Source organism: Thunnus albacares, chromosome 15 (genome assembly GCF_914725855.1).
Source record: "Thunnus albacares chromosome 15, fThuAlb1.1, whole genome shotgun sequence".
Lineage (NCBI taxonomy): Eukaryota > Metazoa > Chordata > Actinopteri > Scombriformes > Scombridae > Thunnus > Thunnus albacares.
The window spans coordinates 8,690,534-8,712,305 of NC_058120.1; the positions used below are offsets into that span (position 1 = coordinate 8,690,534).

Below are 21,772 nucleotides of genomic sequence, written 5' to 3' on the forward strand. Positions count from 1 at the left end.
AGTAGGTAACATTGTTAACGTATTAATAGCCAATCTATGTCTAGAATATTTTTGTTGTGTTTTTGGAGGTAGACATTTTTGTCACATTTTTATTGCTGTTTCTTCCATTTTGCTGAATTCCATCACACTGTTATTGAAGAAAAGTATGCTCCATTGGAGTTCTTTGCCCTTGTAGTCACAAATAATTTGTAGCTCATGAATTTATTTAGATAGTATTAAAAACATAAGATGGAGAAAATATGATTTCAAAAGGAAAGACGGGCACAACCATGAAGTCTTATTTCAAAGAGCTGGTATCCTAGTGGTGAAAACCTTGTACACTTTAAAGTGTTGTTTCTTGTCAGATGATCAGATGATTTTTAAGGGCTGCACCGGTTAGTAATAAGTGATATGTACTTTTGAAGGTTATTTTTTGTGTTACTAAACAGTCACTGCAGGTAAGAAATGACTAGAGAAGACAGATATATGACATATGACAAAGGTCTTTGGGCAGATTTGAATTTGGAGCAACATGAGTTCATGGTTGCATCTTAGCCAACAGGAAGCCATCCAATCCATCTGTACTGAGAAACACCTATCAATAATGAAACTAATGGGAAATGGAGAGATGATTTCCTCTGTTAGCGTCAGTTAAAACCCTGGCAGCTGCCAGATGTTGGAGAGGAATTTTACTTGAGCAGGAATACAAATTTACAGTTATGTAAAATAAATATGATCCCATGAGGATTCTGAACGGTGTAATTGCTTAGTTTTGTACCTCAGTTTGTACCTTAAGTATACACACATATGCACCTCTCTTTTCTGTTTGAGGCTCTGAAGGATTTTATTATGATAGCAGATGGTGTTATGGGACACAAATTGTACTTTAATGTATGTTAGAAAAGGACCTGTTTTGATTTAGTAGTTTGGTTAAATTTAAGAATGAGTTGCGATATTGCGGAAAAGAGGGCATAGAACGGAATAAGGCACTTGCTACATCCATCTCACAAACCTTTCTCACTTTCCCAACTTGAGTGCAGATTACTTTTTTTTTAGATGGAATTAAAACCATCTGGGCTGAAATGATCAGTTACTAATGTGTCCTATGCCCATATGGTACTATCAAACACAAGAGGTGGTGGAACCATTGGGTAGTTCCAGGTCTGAAAAGTGAAGCCGACGTGTAAGTGCCTTACACCTGCATTCTTTCTAATGGCCATCAGGGGGTGATTCCACTGGCTCCAAAAAGAAGTTTGTTTGTATGGAAGTCTATGAGAAAATGACCCTACCTCTCACGTGATTCATTACCCCAGAAAACAGTTTCCTAATGAGTTTATGGTCTCAATCCATAGTTTCAAGTCTTCTTCAATACAGCATGATGTTCATTTTGTAAATGTATGTATGATTGCTAAGTTGCTACCCCAGTGACAATGTTGATTAGGTAGCATAACCATGGTGTAACCCATAGACTGTATAAAAGGTGTAACCCCAGATTCACAGACTATAGGCATATTCATAGCCGTTGCTATTTCAGTGTGTTTTCAGTTCATAAAAGTTAATTGTAACATTTTGGTTGCCTAAAAAAGTCTTGTTCAGCGTTTGGTTGTACTAAAAGACCCCCTAGGGAGTCAGATATTCAGTTTTTCTGTTAAGTACATTTTGTTTTAATGGTTTTAAGCCTATCCTTTTGCTATAATTAGCATTATCATTAGCATTAGCATTATCACAGGTAACCATAGACTGCAATTACACTGTGCTAACCAAGCTAGCAGCTAGCATTACGGTCAGCTCCACGTTCTCATCCAAATATGGTCACTTCTCATCACTTCTGGCTCCAAAAATCCAAGATGGGGGCAAAATGCCAAACCCAAAGCTTCAAAACAGGAGTCCACAAATTAATGGGTAATGTCATGGTGGCTATGTCCATTTTTTTTTTTTTTACAGTTTATGTGGTAGAACAAGATGACTCAACTCAAGGCCTGAATATGAAATTCCACAAGCAAAAGGAAGTTCTTTTAAATTTTTCTTCTTTGTATTTTCCTTTCCATATGCATATTTGGACACAAATACTGTGTCAGCTTTCAGATAAGATTCCACTGTATTTTCTTGATGAACAGAATGAAAAATATAGCCAAGAGGCACCATAAGAATGCAAGAAAGTAAGGGACCTTTGGCTGAACTTTGAGGAACCGTGCCCCTGCTATTGGCTATTATTCTTGCCTGATGAGGCTCCAATTTGAGCAGAAGGTTGTACAGTATGAGAAAGACAGAAGCTGAACTTGTAGCTGCATTAACAGCAGCGTCGTTGATGCTGAAGCAATGAATTCAGTCACACAAAGGCTACACCCGAAGAAGAAGTACTTTATTGATCCCCGTGGGGAAACTGATCCTCTGCATTTGACCCATCCTACACACATACATACTAGGAGCAGTGGGCAGCCGCAGTGCAGCGCCTGGGGACCAACTCCAGTTCTTTTGCCAGTGCCTTGGTCATGGGCACTGACAGGAGTATTAACCCTAACATACATGTCTTTGATGGTGGGAAGAAACTGGAGCACCCAGAAGAAACCCACGCAAACACAGTGAGAACTTGCAAACTCCACACAGAAAGGACCTGGGATGGCCAGTGTTCAAACCTGAATTAAATATATCACCTAAATTTACTTACATTATAACACTTGCAACTTTAATCCACTCAATTTTTGGTATTGTTAGAAAAAAGTTTCAGCTTCTACCTGTCAAAATCACAAGTCAAGGTCAGCAGTTCTCCTCACCTGCTTCCCCTGGAGGAAAACTTTAAAACTTTATGGACAGTGGCTTCTGCAAGATATTCCCACCTCTTTCACAATTTAGTGGGAACAAGAACAACACCAGCGGGGTGTGCATCATAAGAACCAAGGCACACAACCAGTAGAAATTGGCCCACTATGATGTCCGAATGAGGTAAGAATCCTGAGGAAACTTGTTGTCAACATTTCTGGTGGGATATTAGTTTCCTAACCAGAAGTGAAGCCTCTGGTATGTAAAACACAACCCAAGAAAAGTGAGCATTTTATGGATATTTTATAGATATATCAGAGAAAGAAAAGTTACTTTGAAGCTTTGACACAAGGTTTTCAAAGCCTCACAGAAGTTAAAGATGCAAGAGAGAGATGCAGAGCAATACGCTCGCAGCTCAGAGGCCGACAGAGCTTTAAAAGTAACTGATTGATGGTCGGACATACGGAACTCTTTCTTTCCACTCTGCAGAGCTGAGACCAGATGCCAGAACTACATCACACTAGAATATAATTTTCCCTTCATGATAAGGGAAATCTGAAAGTTTCATTTCATTAAAGTTTCATCTCCTGTTTTGATTTGAGTTTGGGCTCTTTTACAGATTTAAAAAGACTGAACTCAGATGCACTCAGAATTAAAGGATTCAAGGATTTTCTTTAATCCTTGAAATCCTTGAATCCTTGAATTTAATACTTCTGGTAACTTACCAGTAAAATTGCCGGTAATTTGGGGGGTCTGTACAATACCACTCTCAATGAAGGAAACACATGGCATTGAAGAAACTAAGGTGCTCCAAAAACATTATTCTGTATTTTGATTGTAAAAATTTGATCATTGATATGCAAAGAGGTACACTTACACAGTATATAGATATCTCTACACAATTAATACACACACACACATATATATATATATATATATATATATGTGTGTGTGTGTATATACACATGCATGTGTATTGTCACACAGGCACTCATGTTTTGTATAGTCTTAGACTTACATTAATTTACTTTAGATTTACCCTAACCTTAACCATTGCCCCAAAAATCCTTCGTCCCTAATTAGACAAGCTGGCCTGAATTAACTGGTCCTAAGTCTGAAATTTGTCCCCAAAAGTAGCCTGTGACATACCACACACACACCACCAACAACAACAACAACAGTATGAATACTGCAAATATTAAAACACAATACACAAAATTTAAGTTCAAATACCTTAAACTTCATTCAAGAAAACCCTCATTTGACTACTGACCCCTGGGACACACTGGATGCGTGAGCAGCGTGTGTGCGTCGCGGAACCTCTTGTTTTTCATTTTGGCGCTCATGTTAACAGGTTAGAGCGGCCGCGTGAGATGCGTGTGTCATGCAAGGCTGCTGCGTCGCTTCATCTAGAGATTTGAGGTCTCGCCTATTTTCTCCACGTGACGCGTGTGGTTCTCAGCAGAAATGGACAGGGAAAACAAGAAAGATAGGGCTGCCAATGGCAGAAGCGCCACAACAGACACACTTCCAGTGTGGACACTGCAAGCGTGAGAGACGCAGCAGTTCGGTGACGCACACGCGCTGCTCACGCATCCAGTGTGTCCCAAGCATGAGAGTATCACTGCCCATACATTTTAAAGGAATAGCTTGAAATTTTGGAGAATATACTTAATGTTGTTTGCTTTGTTGCTGTGAATTACATGAGAAAATTGATACCACTCTAATCTGTCTGTTAAGTATGAGGCTACAGCCAGCAGCTGGCTAGCTTAAAAACTCAAAACACAGGGAAACAGCTGGCCTGGTTCTTACCAGCTAATTAACTAACAAGTTCTGTCTTGTTTGTTTAAAACATACAAAAAACTCAGTGTCAAACATCAATTTGTGTGTTGGACGAAGTCTAGGCTGGGTGCAGTGACTTCTGGGTGCAGCTGATCCAGAAAGTCATTGCATCTGGCCAAGAAAATATAAAGCACATTACCCACTGGTCATACTGTAAATAGTGTTTTTTACACTTCAGTTTACAAGATATACTGTAACATGTTAATTAGTGAATTAGTGTTAGAGACGCTGGTAGGTGTATTTTGTTACCATTGGACAGAGCCAGGCTGGCTGTTTCCCCCTGCCTCAGCTCTTTATGCTAAGCTAAGCTAACCGGGTACTGGCTATAGTTCCGTATTTAACGTACAGGCATGAAAGTGGCATGAATCTTCTCATCTAACTTGTGACAAGAAAGCAAATAAGTGTATGTCCCAAAATGTTGTGACCTCATTTCTTCTTGTTTTGAAAGGTTTTTAGAATAAAGCTGTTGGTACATTTGTCCTAAAGACCTTAATTCAAGCAGAAAATGGCCAGGTCAAGAGAGCAAACAAAATCACCAGGTCAAAGTAGCAACCAAACCGAATGCATTCAAATGACTACTGGTACTGTGGATGAGCCATTCTTAACAGTTCCTGCTGTTGTAAACAAAATCCAGGGGTGTTTTGTGCTGTCTACCTCTGCGGTACATACTTTGTCTCAGTGGCTTGTGGTATTTGTGGTTCTTTTTGCTTTAGAGAGAAAGTTTGTATTACTGTATAGAAACATATTCAATATATGAGGTGTTTTATTTATTGAGTCCATAAAGTATGCTACACATGGTACATATTGTTTCATTCTTTCTTTTTTTGGCTCTGACTTTTGAGCTTTCTTTCAAACAGTGAAGCTGTTTTTACCTGCACAGCTCTGCTCTACCTCTAGAAATGTTTGTGTAACTAAAATTCAAGGCTGCATACTGAATTCCACAAGGTCTCCCTACTATATTTGCAGTAGCCAACAATCAGTTGCGGATAGATTCTGCTGAAATCCTTAACCTGTGCTAAAAAAACATCATCTCGTCAGATTCAGCAGAAAAAGTATCGTTTTCAGTATGCTGTCATTTCAAACAGCATGCTGAGTGGATGCTGAGTGGATGCCTGTTATTGTAGTGTGAAGCTTAAGGAGCATTCCTGACAAGCACACATGCTCCAGTCCTCTTTTGATACCTTTTCATTCTGTCTGATCATAATGCTATGGATGAATGGTTACATACAGTATACTACACTGTAGCTTTCCATCATTGTTACCCTCCCAGATGTGCACAAAACTCTAAACCTGAGCATAAAAAAATGATTATAGGCCTGTAATTCAAAGTGAAACCATCACTCGGGCAGTGTATGCTCTTCGGTCTCTTTTATAACCTAACTATTGTTCCTGACAGAGTGCTGGTTATTGGAAGAGATATCATATTTTGTGTATAAACCTGTCTGTCTATACTGCTAAAATCCAATGTAAGCCTGGTGCAGCCGGATCTGAGTCTGAAGGATGTAGGAATCAGACAGCACCCATTCCCTCAGGCCAGCTTCAGTATGAGGAGTCAGTAGTAAGACCAGCTCAGAAAAATCATCTCTGACCCATCTTCCTTCCACCAGGAAAATGAGCAAGGCCCCCTCAAGCAATGCCTTTAAGGCTTCTACAGAAATTAATTTGCGACTGCATCCATTAAGGTTGCTCGGGGAAGGGTCGGTTATACTTGCAAGCCTCACCTGAACACAATCTTGAAGGACTGAGTACTAGATTAGCTTCATATTGATTTCATGTTGTTTTGTAGCACATGAATGCATTTAGAAATGGTAATGTATCCCACCCCTACTTACACTGCCACTGCTGCTGCCACTCCTAGCACCAATTACTGTGAACTGCTGTCATGATAAATATCTACATAATTTATACTCTTTAAACGCCACTATGCCTTCAGAACTTAAACACCAGTGAATGGGTTAATGTGCTGTGCTTTGACGCAGGAATGGTTAATAGGAAGACAGGCAGCAGGTGGAGAGGCATGCAGACTGATGAGCAGCAGCGTAGGAGCCAGTGTGTGCAAGCTGAGCCGTGGAGAAATAAGCAACGCTTGCCGTAACTAATTTGTCCCTGCAGCGGGCGAAACAGTTGTAATTGCAGGATACAGAAAGCTTTAACAAAGCCTGACAGAGCTTATAGGCATGGTTTCTCCGTCCGCCTCTGTCGTTGAACGGGACGCCGGCGAATAACGCTTATTGCTGGATAAATGACTTGAGAAACTCTCGTCGAAGTCAGCGGACAGAGAAAGCGGTTTTATGGGAAATGAATGTGCCCGGGAAACAGCAACCTGAGCTGACCGAGCGACCCGCCAGCCTTTTGGTTCCAACTTCGGCAAGTAAACCTGTATTATTCATGTGTATAATAAACTTAAAACAGCAGACCAGTTCACCCTTTTCGCCCCGCATGAGATGTGTTATGTGGAGGGGTCGTCAGTAAAAACATGCACGCAGTTTTCTTTGATGTACAGAAAACACCAAACTGCCTTTAAAAAAACGCCTGCTAGGTGTTCCCTCGCTTATTAATACTTGTAAATACCTTGCATGCCTTCAGGTAATTGTTTCCCTGAACCGTTAGCAGCATCTGCTCATTTCGGCGTACATTTGCTTCACCATGGTGCTCTCACTTGAACACATTTATAACTTTTTATAAATGGCGTTTTGCAGTCCTCCCTCATTCAAATAACATTACACCGCGCAGGGCGGGAGCAAACAACGCATATGCTTGTACAAGTTTAGAGAAAATTTCGTTGAAACACGGTGCTTCATCCATCATCTTGTACACGCCGAATTTACCAGAGGACCGCAGGTATCTCCTACAAGCATTTTCTCCTGCTGGTATAGTAATGTAAATTTGCCCATAAGCAAGAAAACATTAAAGTAGCAGATGTGTGACTGGAGGCTGGTGTGACGCTCTTTCCATTTGCTGTGGTGACGTTACAGTAGTTTTACCCTACAGACACAGGCTCAATATAACTTAACATTTTATAGACCTTTCCTAGACGTCCAATTTGACCAGAGACGTTATTGAGATTTATTATTATCATCATAAAAATCATAGCTATTCAATAAGTGACTGATTTAATGTGTTGCCTGCTTATACAGTATGATACTGCCTTTGTGTATATAACATTCATTATGTTTTCCATAGTCAGGCACAGGCATATTTGAGCTGAGCTTTCCTGAAGAACTTCATGTACATGCTTAATTGGGTATTGTGGTTAGACATCATGAACAAGAATGCAAACAGTTTTGACCTTTTTGTAGGCCTTTACCCTTTTAACAGTTTTTATTTGCTGTATGCAAGGCTGCTGAACTCAAGATGCAACATATGACATGTGTGTTTCTGAATATTTAATCAAGCACAGTCTATTTAACTAGGCAAAGCTATTTTTGTTTCAACTAAGGATTATATATACAATACATTACACTTGATAACGATGATGATAATCTGCTCGCTTACATCTCTTCAAGGACACCTTGCATTGTCTTATGTTTTTATGTAAAGTTGTGGACTGTATGTCCTCTTGGGTTAAATATGACCCATCATTTGCTGCATGGTACTCAGCTGTCATTTCTCATTGCTTCCACTGGACACATAGCACCTTTAATTTCATCAGTCCCTAGAGTCCTGTGTTGTGGGCACTTTCCGTTCACGAAGCATTTGCTTTTAAAACTGGATACGTGAGCCTCAAGGGACACAAGTCTGCAGCTTATTTTTGCTTAGTGTGTGTTCACTTTTCACACATATCCCACTCTCTATTTACCAGTGACTGACGGCTAAAATTACACAGTAAGCAGAGTTTTCCTGTTGCAATAGGCTTTCGCTCCATCATGCGTATTTGTGAACAGATGGTGTGCAGTTTCAAGGTGTTAAGTCCAGACTTTCCTGTGCTTCCACAGTAATGAAACATTTAAGTTTTAAAAAGAAATGCTTTAATTATGTGAGGTTGAGGTTTGAATTATTGTTAAAAAATGTTAAAAATAGAAGGTAAATTATTTTTACAAACAAGTTTTGTCAGCCTTAAAAGTCTTAGATTTAGCTTTTTTGACGCTGGAAATCACTGATAAATTAGATGTGGCTTTTTATTAAAATAATGCACCATTTGTCCCTGAACAGTGTTGAAATTAAAAGATATTTTATTATCAATGCATGTCTAGGTTTGGTTTGCAGGGGAACAAAACAAAAAAGTTGTGAAAATACCTGAATTCCTGCTTTACAAAGACATTCTTGAATAGCCTGGACAAAATTATTGGTACCCGTTAGAATTTGTAAGAAATAATTGATTTGTTGTGATACTTTAAGCCGACTGTTGTGTTTTAATTAGTATCATGGGTGTTTACAATCTTATAATCACTCATGCAGCCAGTTTAAGAGGAGAAAATTACTCACTCTGCTGTTTTGCGCCACTGTGTGCATCACATTGAACATGGAAAACAGAAGAAAAACTAGAGAGTGGTCTGAAGACATAAGAAAAAAGGTGATAGCCAAGCATCTTCAACGTAAAGGTTACAAGACCATCTCCAAAGAGCTTGATGTTCCTGTGACCACTGTTGCCAATATTATTAAGAAGTTTAAGGCCCATGAAACTCTAGCCAACATCTCTGGACATGATTGCAAGAGGAAAATCGGCATGAGATTGAACAGAAGCTTGAATTGTCGAGAATGAACCAAAGAAAACTTTATAACAGACCCAAGCTGATCTTCAAGTTCAAGGTACAATAGTTTCAAGTCGCACCATCCATTTCTGTCTGAATGAAAATGGGCTTCATGGTAGAAGACCCAGGAAAACCCCACATCTAAGAGGGAGAGACAAAAAAAAAAGCCAGATTGGACTTTGCCAAAATGCACGCTGACAAGCCACGGTCCTTCTGGGAGAATGTGCTCTGGACAGATGAAACAAAATTAGAGCTTTGCTGCCTCAGGCACTGGGTGCCTTGAATCTGTGCAGGGTGCAATGAAATCAGAAGACTGTCAAGGCATTTTGGAGTGAAACATACAGCCCAGTATCAGAAAACTGTGTCTTAGTGGCAGGTCATGGGTCTTTCAGCAGGATAATGGCCCCAAACATACATCAAAAAGCATCCAAGAGTGGATGAGAAGAAAACGTTGGACCGTTGAAACAGGCAGTCACTGTTTGCCCATTTACACCTGAGGGGTGTTCCATCAATGCAGCTAAAGAAAGCTGCGCTTACTTGAAAAACTCTGACTAGAATTAACGTCAACTTTCACTTGAGGCTCAAGCTGTTCCACTAACGCAGTTTAGCCATGTCTAGTCAACGCTAAGTCTAGCCAGGCTGGAATAAGCTTTCAATGTGTGCGTGCACAGAGTACATAAGCAGCCCAGAACAGTCGATTGTCGAAAAGACAATACTATGTCACAAAAAGAAGAGAAAACTAGAGCAGTGTTCTTCTCCACAGCAGAACAAACCTGCTGATGAAACTACAAGAATATAAAGGAGTTTTCACCTAAAAGGGCAAAACTGCCACAATTAACAAGGTGAAGGAGATGGCTTGGCACAAAATTGATGACAGATTAAATGCATATCTGTAGGTGGGCAGTGATGGCCTAAAGGTTAGAGGACCGAACTTATTACTAGAAGTTGACTGTTCAATCCCTGCATCCAGCTTGATGAGTCTGTGTGGGGAAAGTGAAGAGCAGTGCTTGTCCCCCGTTCATGGTTTTATCTTTATTTGTTAATAAATGAGCATTCAGATCAGTGACTGTGGTTATATGATCACTAGGCTAGATAATATCAGATGTATGTTTAAAATTATGGTGTTGGCAACTTAAGAGAACCAACTTACAACATTATCATACTCTTTGACACATTTTCTCCTTCACAGGATGTCCATTTACAAGCGTCAGTGAAAGTTAAAAATTCATTTGCAGTGAAGAAACTGGAGAAGGATATACGTACAGTGGAAACCGCTTGGAGTGATCTGTCTGTCCGGGTCAAATATCACTATAAGCAGATTATTATCATAACCTTTTCTTTTTCTTTATTTGTCATGCAGAATACCTTCTAATTGACATTTGTATATTTATTAGCCTACATGAATATAAAGCTACTGAATTTTATTGACTGTTTCAAAATCCGGTATAGCTGTTTCAATCGCAGTGTGCACATTTTTGAAGCGGCGGGTTCTGACTTTTGTCAATGACAAGTTTCTTCTTTTCCCCGGCGGCAGAACAGGCAAAGATAGCAGTGAATTTTGCTTAAATTTCTTCCTCCCCTTTTATTGTCATAAGCTTTGAGGAGACAACGTTTGTCATTGAGAGAAAATGACTTTCTGTCTCCATCATGATTTCATTGTTCACGAAGCAGCAGCCACCTATCATGGGAGTAAAGTACAAAAATAGATTTATGTAGTTTAAAATGTTTTTCCATGTGTTGTCATTTATGAAGAGACCCAAATGAACACTGTAGGCGGACTACTTGATTTCTGTAAGCGACTTATTTAAACAGCATAAATTTTGTATATGAATTTGATTCTGTCTCAGAGCTTTTTGATCCATACAAGCAGCTGATCACTGTAACTGTGATCACTATAAGCAGTTACCACTACATACATTTAAACACAGCAGAAGGATATGGTTTGGACTTTATTTAATTTTCTTTTTGTCTTCACAGCTTGAACAAAATGGTTGAATGAATAAATAAATAACTTGCACAAGCTGGCACACATTTATTTCTTAAATTATAAATGCTAAGCTTTTAAATAAAACGGTTCACTCCAACACAGAAGTGACAACAATAAAATGGGGATTAATTTAAATATTTTTGTAAAAGTCCCTCACAGTTTTCTATTTAATGTTTCCGAACACAGACAAGCGATGCAAGTGCGAAAATACACTTCGGTCTTTTGAGTCTGTTTCCATCTTTCGGACACTCTTTGAGATGCAGCTGAATCGAGCTTGACCGTAAACCTGCCAGAGAGCTGGCTAGTTCTGCTGAATAAGTTACCATGGTTACTGAGCTGGGACTCATATAAGCCCCAGTGATGGAATGGAACTCTCACTTAAATTAGCGCAGCTTATCGAAATAAGCCAGGCTATCCCATTAGCCAGCTTGATGGAACAACCCTCTGGCATCAAGAGTTAGTAGTATTCATGCTTTTCAGAATGAGAGGTAAATATTCAATTATGCTAACCTAGCTGACGTTATTACGTCATTTAGCAAAATGTTATTGTCAGAACTTTTTGCTATTTGAGTTATATTATGTTGTCATGTTTGTGAAATGTCATTTAAGATCTTCCCACTTTACATCATTATCAATCAGCGTTGTATCAAGTGTTGGGTCAGATATGTCGACCATGTTTAAGTTAGCTCTTCACTACTCAGTCCAGAGTCATTCTGTATATTTGCTAGCTAACGTTAGCTATGTGAGTTGGTGTTATTAGCTATGTAACAGTTACACCAGCATTTACTGTGTTGATATTTATTCACAACTAATATCTACATGAAAACTAATTTGTGTAACCTGTTTTAATTTAGTGGTGTGTAAACGTCCACTTAGTAAGCACATACATTATAACTAGACTCAATTTCTATTTGAACTTATGTAGAGCTTGTTCTTGTGCCCCTAATGTATGATTGCAAATTTATCTCCAGAATGTGACTCAAACTTGTTGTGTTGCAACCATGTGTATAATTTTAATAATTTCTCATGTTCAGATGTCAAACACTGTCAGTCTTCTTGAGTAAGCATGACAGCTCCCCCTGTAAATACAGTGTGAGCAAATATGTCAAACTGTACTGACACTAAAATATGTGCGATGATGGAATAATTTTTCACACACAGCCTTGCACGACTGCATGAACTGTTGGTGATATTGACTTGTTGGCCAGCATAACCTTTACAGGGGGAGCAGGAAGATACAGCAAGGACAGCCCCAAATCTCAGATCTCTACAAATGGGATTAAATAGAGAGGAATACAATATGATTATCAGACAATCCAACCCTGGCTTGTCCCTTTCTAAATGCATAAAAATATGTGACATGCATGTCATATAAAATTTCCAAACCTCTGTGGTCACACGCCCGAGGGTTTCCTTGGCAGGAGCTGCAGAAGCATAATTATACCCCAGTGGAGTGTGAAAGTCGATGCTTTTGTATTCAGGAAGTCAATCATATTTTAACCAAATCAGTCCTGTTGGAGCATGAACATGTATTCTCTTTAACTTTTCATTCTCCCAGAGCTACTCAGGTAATTGGAAAGGACACAGAACAATCAGACTTTATATTCTAAAACTGAAATTCAGTTTCTTAAAAAAGAGGTCATGTTTAGTGTCTTTCATTGGCAGCACAATATTCAATTCTGCTCCTATCAGCGGAGTCAGGCTCTTCAAGATGAATAGTGTCATTTAATGACCCTAGAGTAAGAATGCATACATGTTCCACATTGTTGTTTGATTCCTGTCTGACTCCGCGTTTTTCTCATCTGCTGTGTAAAGTGTTTAATACTGTACAAAATCATTATATAGACATCATTTTCTGTCAGGTAGCTTCACAGTTTTAGTTTAATCTCTTTATGGCGTGTGAACTAATGGCAGGAACTTGAGGAACCCATGAGAGTTGTGAATTGGGCCAAAGGGCAGACTCCAGTCTTATATCATGAATTTGTCTTTTTCTAAGCTTATAATTAGTCCCTGTAGGAAGTACTAAGAGACATATATAATACAGTATTATGCACAGTCATATTCCATTATTCAACTACAAAACCAGGCAGTAATTAAAGTTTTAATTAGATGATGATTTAATTTTTAAAAATGTCATGAGGATATGTAGTGTCATAAATCCTGACACATCAAAACAAGTCATGCTGTCATATGTTTAGAAACCTTTCTCGAAATGTTTCCTTAGCAAATAAAAGGAAACTCGTCCTCTGCATTATTAATACCCACAGCGTTTCATTAGCATTTTTATTTAGATTCAAGGCGGGAAACTTATGCATTTTAATGTCCTATTCATTTCCAAGTGAGATATAAAGAATTGTACCTTGTCCCTTTACCAGCCGACAGGGAACTGTCGTGGACACTTCACAGTTTGTTACCACTTCAGACAGCTGCACTCAAAAGATGCACTAAAGCAATGGTTGCATATCTAACTGAGATTTGTCCTTGAAATGGGAATAAAATAATTTTTGGAAATATAAACAGTCCTAGATTAGTTCCTCAAAATCTACATTCGCCCCAAAATTACTCCTCCCATAGTGCCAACAGGAGAACTCCCAGCCCCCATTCAAACCCAGCTCCTAACTGTCACTGCATTGTTTAAAATGCATTTGTTTTCTTATTGTCTGTGCCTGTATTGTATGTATGAGAGAGGGAGAGAGAGAACGACACATGCATATCAAAAAGCAAAGGGAATTCTTAGAAAATTTGCAGACTAGTTGGACTCATTTCCTTCGTCTAGTTGATCATCTCTCGCTCTCTCAAAACCGCATGCAGTAATCTCACACATGTTGGACAGATTTGGGGAAGCAGCGGCTATCACACAGTCATCCGTGCTGTTATTTGAGCAGTAAAGCTCTTTGAGACAAGCCTATCCAAACAATGAATATACAATAGAGAGGAAATACATCAAGTGGTTTTGATTCCCCATAGAGCCACTCTGAGTGGAAGATTGAACAAGGATGATTGCGGAAGATATAATATCACATTTCTGTGAGTTCTGTGCGTATGAGGGTAGAGCTTCATCCTGTCTACAGTGTATTGACCTCCTAGGATTTTGTCATACAGCATGGTACTGCATATAGCAGGTTTACTGATGCATAGGGAAATTATCTACTTAATGCTTATACAGTGAAATACCTGCAGTAATTTCAGTCAGGTTTTGAGATAATTAAGTTTACCTCGGAGAACTGAAGTCCCACATCATTACACACCTAGTTGCTTTTCTGCAAATCCCACATTTTTAATCTCTGTTCAAATAAAACAAAATTTCTAAGTTGTTTGATGAACAAATACAACGGCATTTTCAGCAGCTGCATCCTTACATGAGAAAGTCTACAATGTTTATTCAGTCATTTTTAAAATAAATGATTTACTTTAAAGTGGCTGCAATTAACATATTTTTTAATAATAATGTATCAATATGTCAGGTGCGTTGCTTGTCTTGATGAACCTACAGAGAATTATCAGCGACTCTGCAGCTCCCCTCGGCTTTACAGAGCTTTATAGCGAGTTTAAGCTCATTGTTTAGTTGTCTGGTCCCAACTTCACTCTCACCGCTCTCACAGTGTCGCTTTCAGCCACAGCAGGCAGCTACTTACACTGGAAAAAAAGCTGGACAGAAACACGACTCCACATGTATGATAATGTTGCTCCATAACTGCTGGATGTGTAAATAAGCAACTCTTTGCTAAAAAGTTCAACATATCAACTTAAAACATGATGGTATGTCATTGTTGTGTTCAAAACTTATTTCCGCACCCCCAAGTGGCCAAAAAAAAAATCACTTAATGCAGATTTAAGGGAAGAGTTCAACATTTTGGGAAATGTGTTCATTTGCTTTCTTGCCGAGTCAGGGGAGAAGATTGATACCATTCTCCACATGAATGGTATCAATCTTCTCATCTACCTCTCGGCAAGAAAGCAAATAGGTTATATTTCTCAAAATGTTGAACTATTTCTTAAAGATCCAAAACAGGTTGTACTAATTTCTGAATTGTACTTCAATTTAATACAAGAGAAGAAAGCTTTAAGAACGAATGAGGACAATCTGTGCTGGCAAATTGGCTTAATGCAACAATAAAAAGTTAATGTACGATTAAGATTAACTGGCTATAAATTTGAAAGGGGTAAAGTTGGGTAATAAAAATATCTATCTAAAGTAACTGTTTCATCCACAAGAAGATCAGATCTGCTGTAACACCGGTGTAACCAGTGTAAGCCTGTGAAGAGTCACGCACCGTGTATTTACTGTACCACAGTCAGAAGCTGCAGGTTTACCCAGCACGTCTGAGGCTTAAGCTCCAGCTATTTTCTAAAATACATTTAAAACGGCTTGTGAAGACATGCTGCTGCGTTGATGAATATAATCCATCATGATAAATGGGATGACTGGTGAATTTTCCTACATAACTTTATAAAGAGGCACATTTGTTGCAGTTGTATTTAAAGTAGGTCCATGCAGAAGAAACTGAATGTGAAGACAGACATTATGTCTTGATGCTGCTACCAGTCTTATGTGGAATAAGAGTACATTCTCATTGAAAGAAATGAAAATAGTTCAACTAAATGTGGTAATTAGCAGGATGGTAAAGATGATGGATTATGTTCCTCACTGCAGCAGTGTCTCTGGGCTGTTTTTTAATGGATTTTTGAAAATCCATTAATATTTTTAACTTTTTTTTTATTTTAAATCTGCAAGGCAACATTGCTTGTTGGTACAGTGGAAACCACTCATAGTGATCACAGTTACAGTGATCAACCACTTACATGGGTCAAAAAACTCTGGATAGAATCATTCCTATACAAATGCTGCTAAATAATTCACTTACAGTAATCACGTTTTTTTTTTTTCAAGTTTTTATACATGGGTTAGGGTTAGGAACAACATATGGGGGGGAAAAAAAGAAAATTTTTATACTTAACTCCCCTGATACATGTATGATATGTACTTAGTGGCTGCGGCACCATTATTGCCTCGCAGTAACCTGTCTGCTTCCAGCTGGTTACCTAAGGCTGGTGCTGCATGCACATTGAAATCATGACGGGGAAACAGAAAGTCATTTTCTCTCAGTGAAAAACGTAGTCTCCTTGAAGCTTATGAAAAACTGCCAAAAACGAGATGTAGCAGCAAAACTGCAGTAAGACGTAGGAGTAAAACAACAAGCGTTTAAAACAGCTGCACTGTCAATTAGATGGTAGTCTGCATGAGAAATAAAGAAAAAGAAAGAAAATTAAGTTGTAATAATCATCTGTTTATAGTGATCAATTTAACCCAGACAGGCATGACCACTATAAGCATTTTCCACTGTGCTTCCAAATGGTAACGAGGAAATTTTGCCAGAGTTTGGCACAATGTCTAAAACGAGCATGTTTGCAATTTATGAAATGTGCATGTTAGCAAAAATGCAAGCTCCCAGTTTGCAAAATGTATATGCCTGCACTTTTGCAGTGTAAGCCAGATGCATATTAATTATTTGCAAATAAGGTGCAGTATGTCCCCTATCCATCTATATCTGATAGTTGTTATAAATACAGCAAATACTTGTAACTCTTTGCTCCAAGTGGGAGCTATCAGCTTGGATTTCAAACACGATTAATGATAAAATGCTCAACTTTTCTAAAAAGAAATCCCAGGCAAATTAGGTTGATAAATCTGACATTCTCGTATAATTGTAGAACTGCACATCCATTTCACTGCTGACACAACCCTGGGGTACTTTTAATTGACCCCCACCACACACAAAAGAGGACAAGCTTGAATAGACTGCTGGGTTTTGCTTTTCATCTTGTGTTCTACATCTCAGTCGGATTTCAGATGTGATGAAGATTTTTAAAAAGATCCAGATGAAAGGGCTCGGCTTGACAAAAGTAGTAATTATGACACCTGCCAACATCACCCAGTGCTTGTTATACATACAGCTTATTCATTTCCTATCTGAAGAAAATGTATTGTTGTAGTGCTGCAGAGGAATCCAAATGTCTGGCTGTTGGTGCACTAGTTCACCATAATGAGACCATCAATAGCTAAAACTATGAGTTGCACAGTTTTTCCTTGCATTTATATACAGTAAACTGACGTAGACTGTTCAGACTATTTCGAGGTCTTTATACTGTACAGTTTGATATTTCAGTTCAATCAATATTTCATACTCATTAAGAGCCTCTAGGTTCAGATGAATGTGATTTTTTGTTTTTCAGGCATGCAGCCAGAGAGAGTAAATTGTGAATGATGTCTGGCTATGGCCCTGAAACAGTTACACTCACAGAAACCTATGAATCATGGGCTGGATTTGTGTGAAATCCATGATGAGAGGTGTGTTGATGTTAAACTGATTTGATGGAATTTAAGCTTGATTCACTGGAAAGGGGTGTAGATGGATTAAGGCAAGATTTAAAAAAAAAAAAGAAAAAAGCATTCCTCTCTATATGTGCTGGTGTGATGAATTCTCTAGAAATGATGTCACAGATCTGAATGTAAAACATGTGGAGATTGTAGTGAGCTCTGGCTATGTTTGTGTGTCTGTGTGTCATTTGACAGTTGTGGTGCTTTTCAAGGTTATCAGTGTCTGGAAAGTTTTCCTCCACCTCAGCCAAAGTGAACACAAGTCAACTATCTCCACATTGGGAAGGAGAGATTGAGGAGGCAGAAATGACTGGATTATTAAAATATGCAGGGAAACTGTTCACATTCATGAAATAACTGTTATTTGTTTTGCATAAATAAATACAACCAAGCTAATATACAACACAAGCAACTAAGCCTAAATTCTTGTAGTGTACAGAACACCATCCCACATCCTAATCATCATATTAAACTCAAGCCATTAATAATATGCCACAACAGTTCTATGGCTAAATGATACCCAAAAGCTTTTGCATACGTGAAAATTAATATTTGTCAGGGAGGCCTTGATGTCTGATCAAAAGCTTGACTTTGATGAATAAAACACATGGCCAGATTAATCCACTTAATCCACAAAAATTAGCTTTGAGCCCCTTTTGACGCCTCTATGAAAACCGCTATCTCGCTTGTAAATATAATGTAGGCCTATATGTAGCCTATCCTTCACTAAGGTAGACAAATGTAACAGTTTTACAGCATACAATAATATGCACCATGTGAGCACAATATGAATTTGGGGCTGAAACAATGAGTCAGTTAATTGATTAGTCAATCAACAAATAGTTGATCGCTAATTCTTCATTCATCATTTATCATTCCCACATGGCCAACATTTGCTGGTTCCAGCCAAAGACTATACATAAAGACAGCCTGTCAGTGTCTCACCCTCTGTGTGAGATGCTTTGGTCATTAAATGTGTTTTTAAAACTTATTTTGCGGTTGCACTCACTTTCAGTCCCGCTGAGAGTGAGCTGTGCTCGGGGTCGCACTCAATCTCAGTCCTGCAAGGTACTGAAATTTGGCACCAATTGATCTAACGTGAATCGGTACTCAATAGTATTAATGTAATCCGGTTGATACCCTTAAAAGTACAGAGTTTGGTACCCAACTATAAGTGCGACTTGATTTGAGCACTGGACATTGGAGAGCAGCAGGTGAACGAACTGTCAATCATATCTGTCAATCAATGCCCACATGACAGACATCAAAACCGAACATATGTCTTCATCACTGATTAGCTGCATCCATTGACAGCTGCTGCTGTTTTGTTTTTTGTTTTTTTTTAACAAATACTCTCATATACTTTATACTCCTGTAAAATGTTGGGAATGTACTAAAGTATGAAAAATAGTCCAAGCCTAGCAGTAGTGTGCCAGAACATGTAGAGATGCCCCCGGAAAGGCAAGGAAGAAAAAGACTACAAGCCAGCAAACAAAGACGTAAACAATGCAAGTTGTTAAATATTCAAGAGTATGTTTAATAAGGGAGGAAATGCACTCATTCGGTTTGTTAGGTGTCAAGAATACACACAATGTGTTTTGGTGAGAAACTGTGAGGAAGAACATAACTTTGTTTACAAAAGACTCCACTGGGTACCCTTTTTAAGACACTATAATCATTTTTTTTTATAATAACCATCTATAAAACGACAATATATAATGTTAGAAGCATCACTTTTAGTGATGAACCAACAAAGAATTTCAACTCTGCAGCTCCCCTCATTTTAAGCAGCTTTGTAGTGAGTTTCAGTTCATTGTTAAGCTGTCTGGCTGCAACTCTACTGTTTTGATTCACTCCCACTGCTCTTGTAGTAATGTTTTTCAACAAAAAAGCTGTAAAAACTAAGTTAATACTACCTTTTCAATGGCAAACACACAAAGAGCAACTAGCTGCTGAACACAGTGGAACATTCAACTGCTAAAGAACCAATTATTCCTCAGAAGTTGGTAGAGAGCCAAAACCGAGCTAAAGGAGAGTGAATATTGGACTTACATTCACCAGGTGGACAGAAACACAACTCCAAATGAATGATAACGTTGCTCCATAACTGCTAGATATGCAATAAGCTACTATTTGCTAACAAGTTTCCTGATCAACTTAAAAGGTGATAATATGTCAATGTTGTGTTGCATTTTGTTTCTGCTGCCCCCAAGTGGTCAAAAAGCAGTTATTGCAGGTTAAAGATATGACCTGCCTTCGTAGAGGCAGATTCACTGGCTTTACTTCCTATTGCACTACAACCATGTCAGATTCTCATTAAATGTCCCATCCTTCTCAATTTGAGTCAGACCCTACACACATGGGTCTATGAAATTAATGTCCCATGTTTACTGTAAATTCCAATTAATACATATTATGAAAAGCAAGCTGCAAGCATGGTACCCTACAATTTCTATAGTTTAGGCTGTGAAAATGAAAACACACTGTGGTCTGAACCTCTGTGCTCTCATGTGACGCTGGGGACAGTGGTGCCTCATTTCCAGTGAACTCACTCAAATCATTGATAAGAATGAAAAAAGCACCCTGGTACTCATGATCGACTGAGCATATACAAGAATTTTTTCCACTTCAACTGTGCCAAGCAAAGTAAGATCTCCCTCTGATTCACTTCTTTCAACTCTGAGAAGTGTACCTTACCCCATCCCACCGGAGTCACAACTGTGCTACCCTGGTACAAACACTTTAAACAGTTGAGATGATGGTTCAGACAGATTGCAACTGCTGTCTCACACAATTTAGAGGTGCAAGTGTTTCTGAAAATCATGACATTTTTCTTGAACCTTGTTTTCTTGTTGCTTCCTGTTGTTAAAAAAAAAGGCTGTCTGTACTTGTGCTCTTTGCTGTGGCAGAGCAGTTTTGTGCTTAAAACAGTAATCCTATATATATTCATGAAATGTGGTCAACTGGACACAATGTTAATTGCAGTGTGCAGGCCAGTCTGTGTTAATTATATTGCAGGCAGGTTACCTGTCTTAGTGAAGTCTTAATCACTTAAAGGTCCAACAAGCTTGCAAATTCTCGAAGAATTTGAAAAAGACTTTGTGTCATTATTCTGCATTTGTCTTTGTATGCTCAAGTGTTGTGTGCAAAATTTACAAAGGTGAATTGTACAAATTGATCCTGAAACAATTTACTATTATAGGACAGACCACTGCTGCAGCCATCGGTAAACCTGAAATCATGCAGCTGTGATCAGAGCCCAGAATGAGGACATGGTGTGAGTGTTATTTCATACAAGTGAAACAGCACAGTAAAAGGTGTCCTGTGGTGTTACTTGGCTGACGTGTGAGTTTTGATGTTTGTTCAAACTGCAGGAAGTGCCTGTCATGTGCAGCTCTTCATCTGATCGTCCCATTGTGGCTGCAAACCTTTCTGTTTGTTTTGCTTCACAGTTAAAACTTTACAGTGAACAGCGGGAAACATTTAACCGAGAAACAGAATATGTTATGCCCACATACTTGTACTATGTTGCTCAAGTGTTGATTCTAGGTGCTGCAACTAATGATTATTTTCATGATTAATTAATCTGCTGATTCTTTTCTCGATTTAGTCTATAAAATGTAAAAAAAAAAAAAAAAAATAGTGGGAAAAATGGCATTTACAGTTTCTCAGCATGCTTGTTTTGTCCTAGCCACAGTCCAAAACCTTAAGATATTCAATTTACTGTAATGCATGATAAAGAAAAGCAGCAAATCCTCACGTTTGAGCGGCTGAAACCAGAGAATATTGGGCATTTTTGCTTGAAAAATGAAATAATTTATTATCAAAATAGTTGCTGATTAATTTTCTGTCGATCAACTAATCAATTAATCAACTACAGCTCTAGTTGATTTGCTTTCTTCCAGAGAGTTAAATGAGAATATGGATACCACTCTCGTAGCTATCTGTTCAATACAGAGGTGGAGCCAGGAGATGCACGAACACTGGAAACTGGGTGAAACAGCTAGCCTTACAGTACCTCTAAAGTTCACTAATTAACACGTTATGTTTGGTTTGTTTTATCCGTACAAAAAAACACATTGTAAAAAAGTTTTACGTGGAGTTATCTGCTGGACTATTTCTTGGCCTGGCAAA

The 21,772-nt window shown here is 38.6% G+C and overlaps 1 protein-coding gene across 1 annotated transcript in view; it reads left to right on the top strand.

The window, feature by feature from the left end:
- The first annotated feature begins 6,561 nt into the window (after positions 1 to 6,561).
- sntg2 (syntrophin, gamma 2) overlaps positions 6,562 to 21,772 on the top strand; it is an 84,635-nt gene continuing 69,424 nt past the window's right edge. Inside the window, exon 1 of the mRNA XM_044375489.1 lies at positions 6,562 to 6,948. Coding sequence (XP_044231424.1) covers positions 6,880 to 6,948 — 69 coding nt within the window. The 5' untranslated portion in view covers positions 6,562 to 6,879. The remainder of the gene's footprint in view (positions 6,949 to 21,772) is intronic.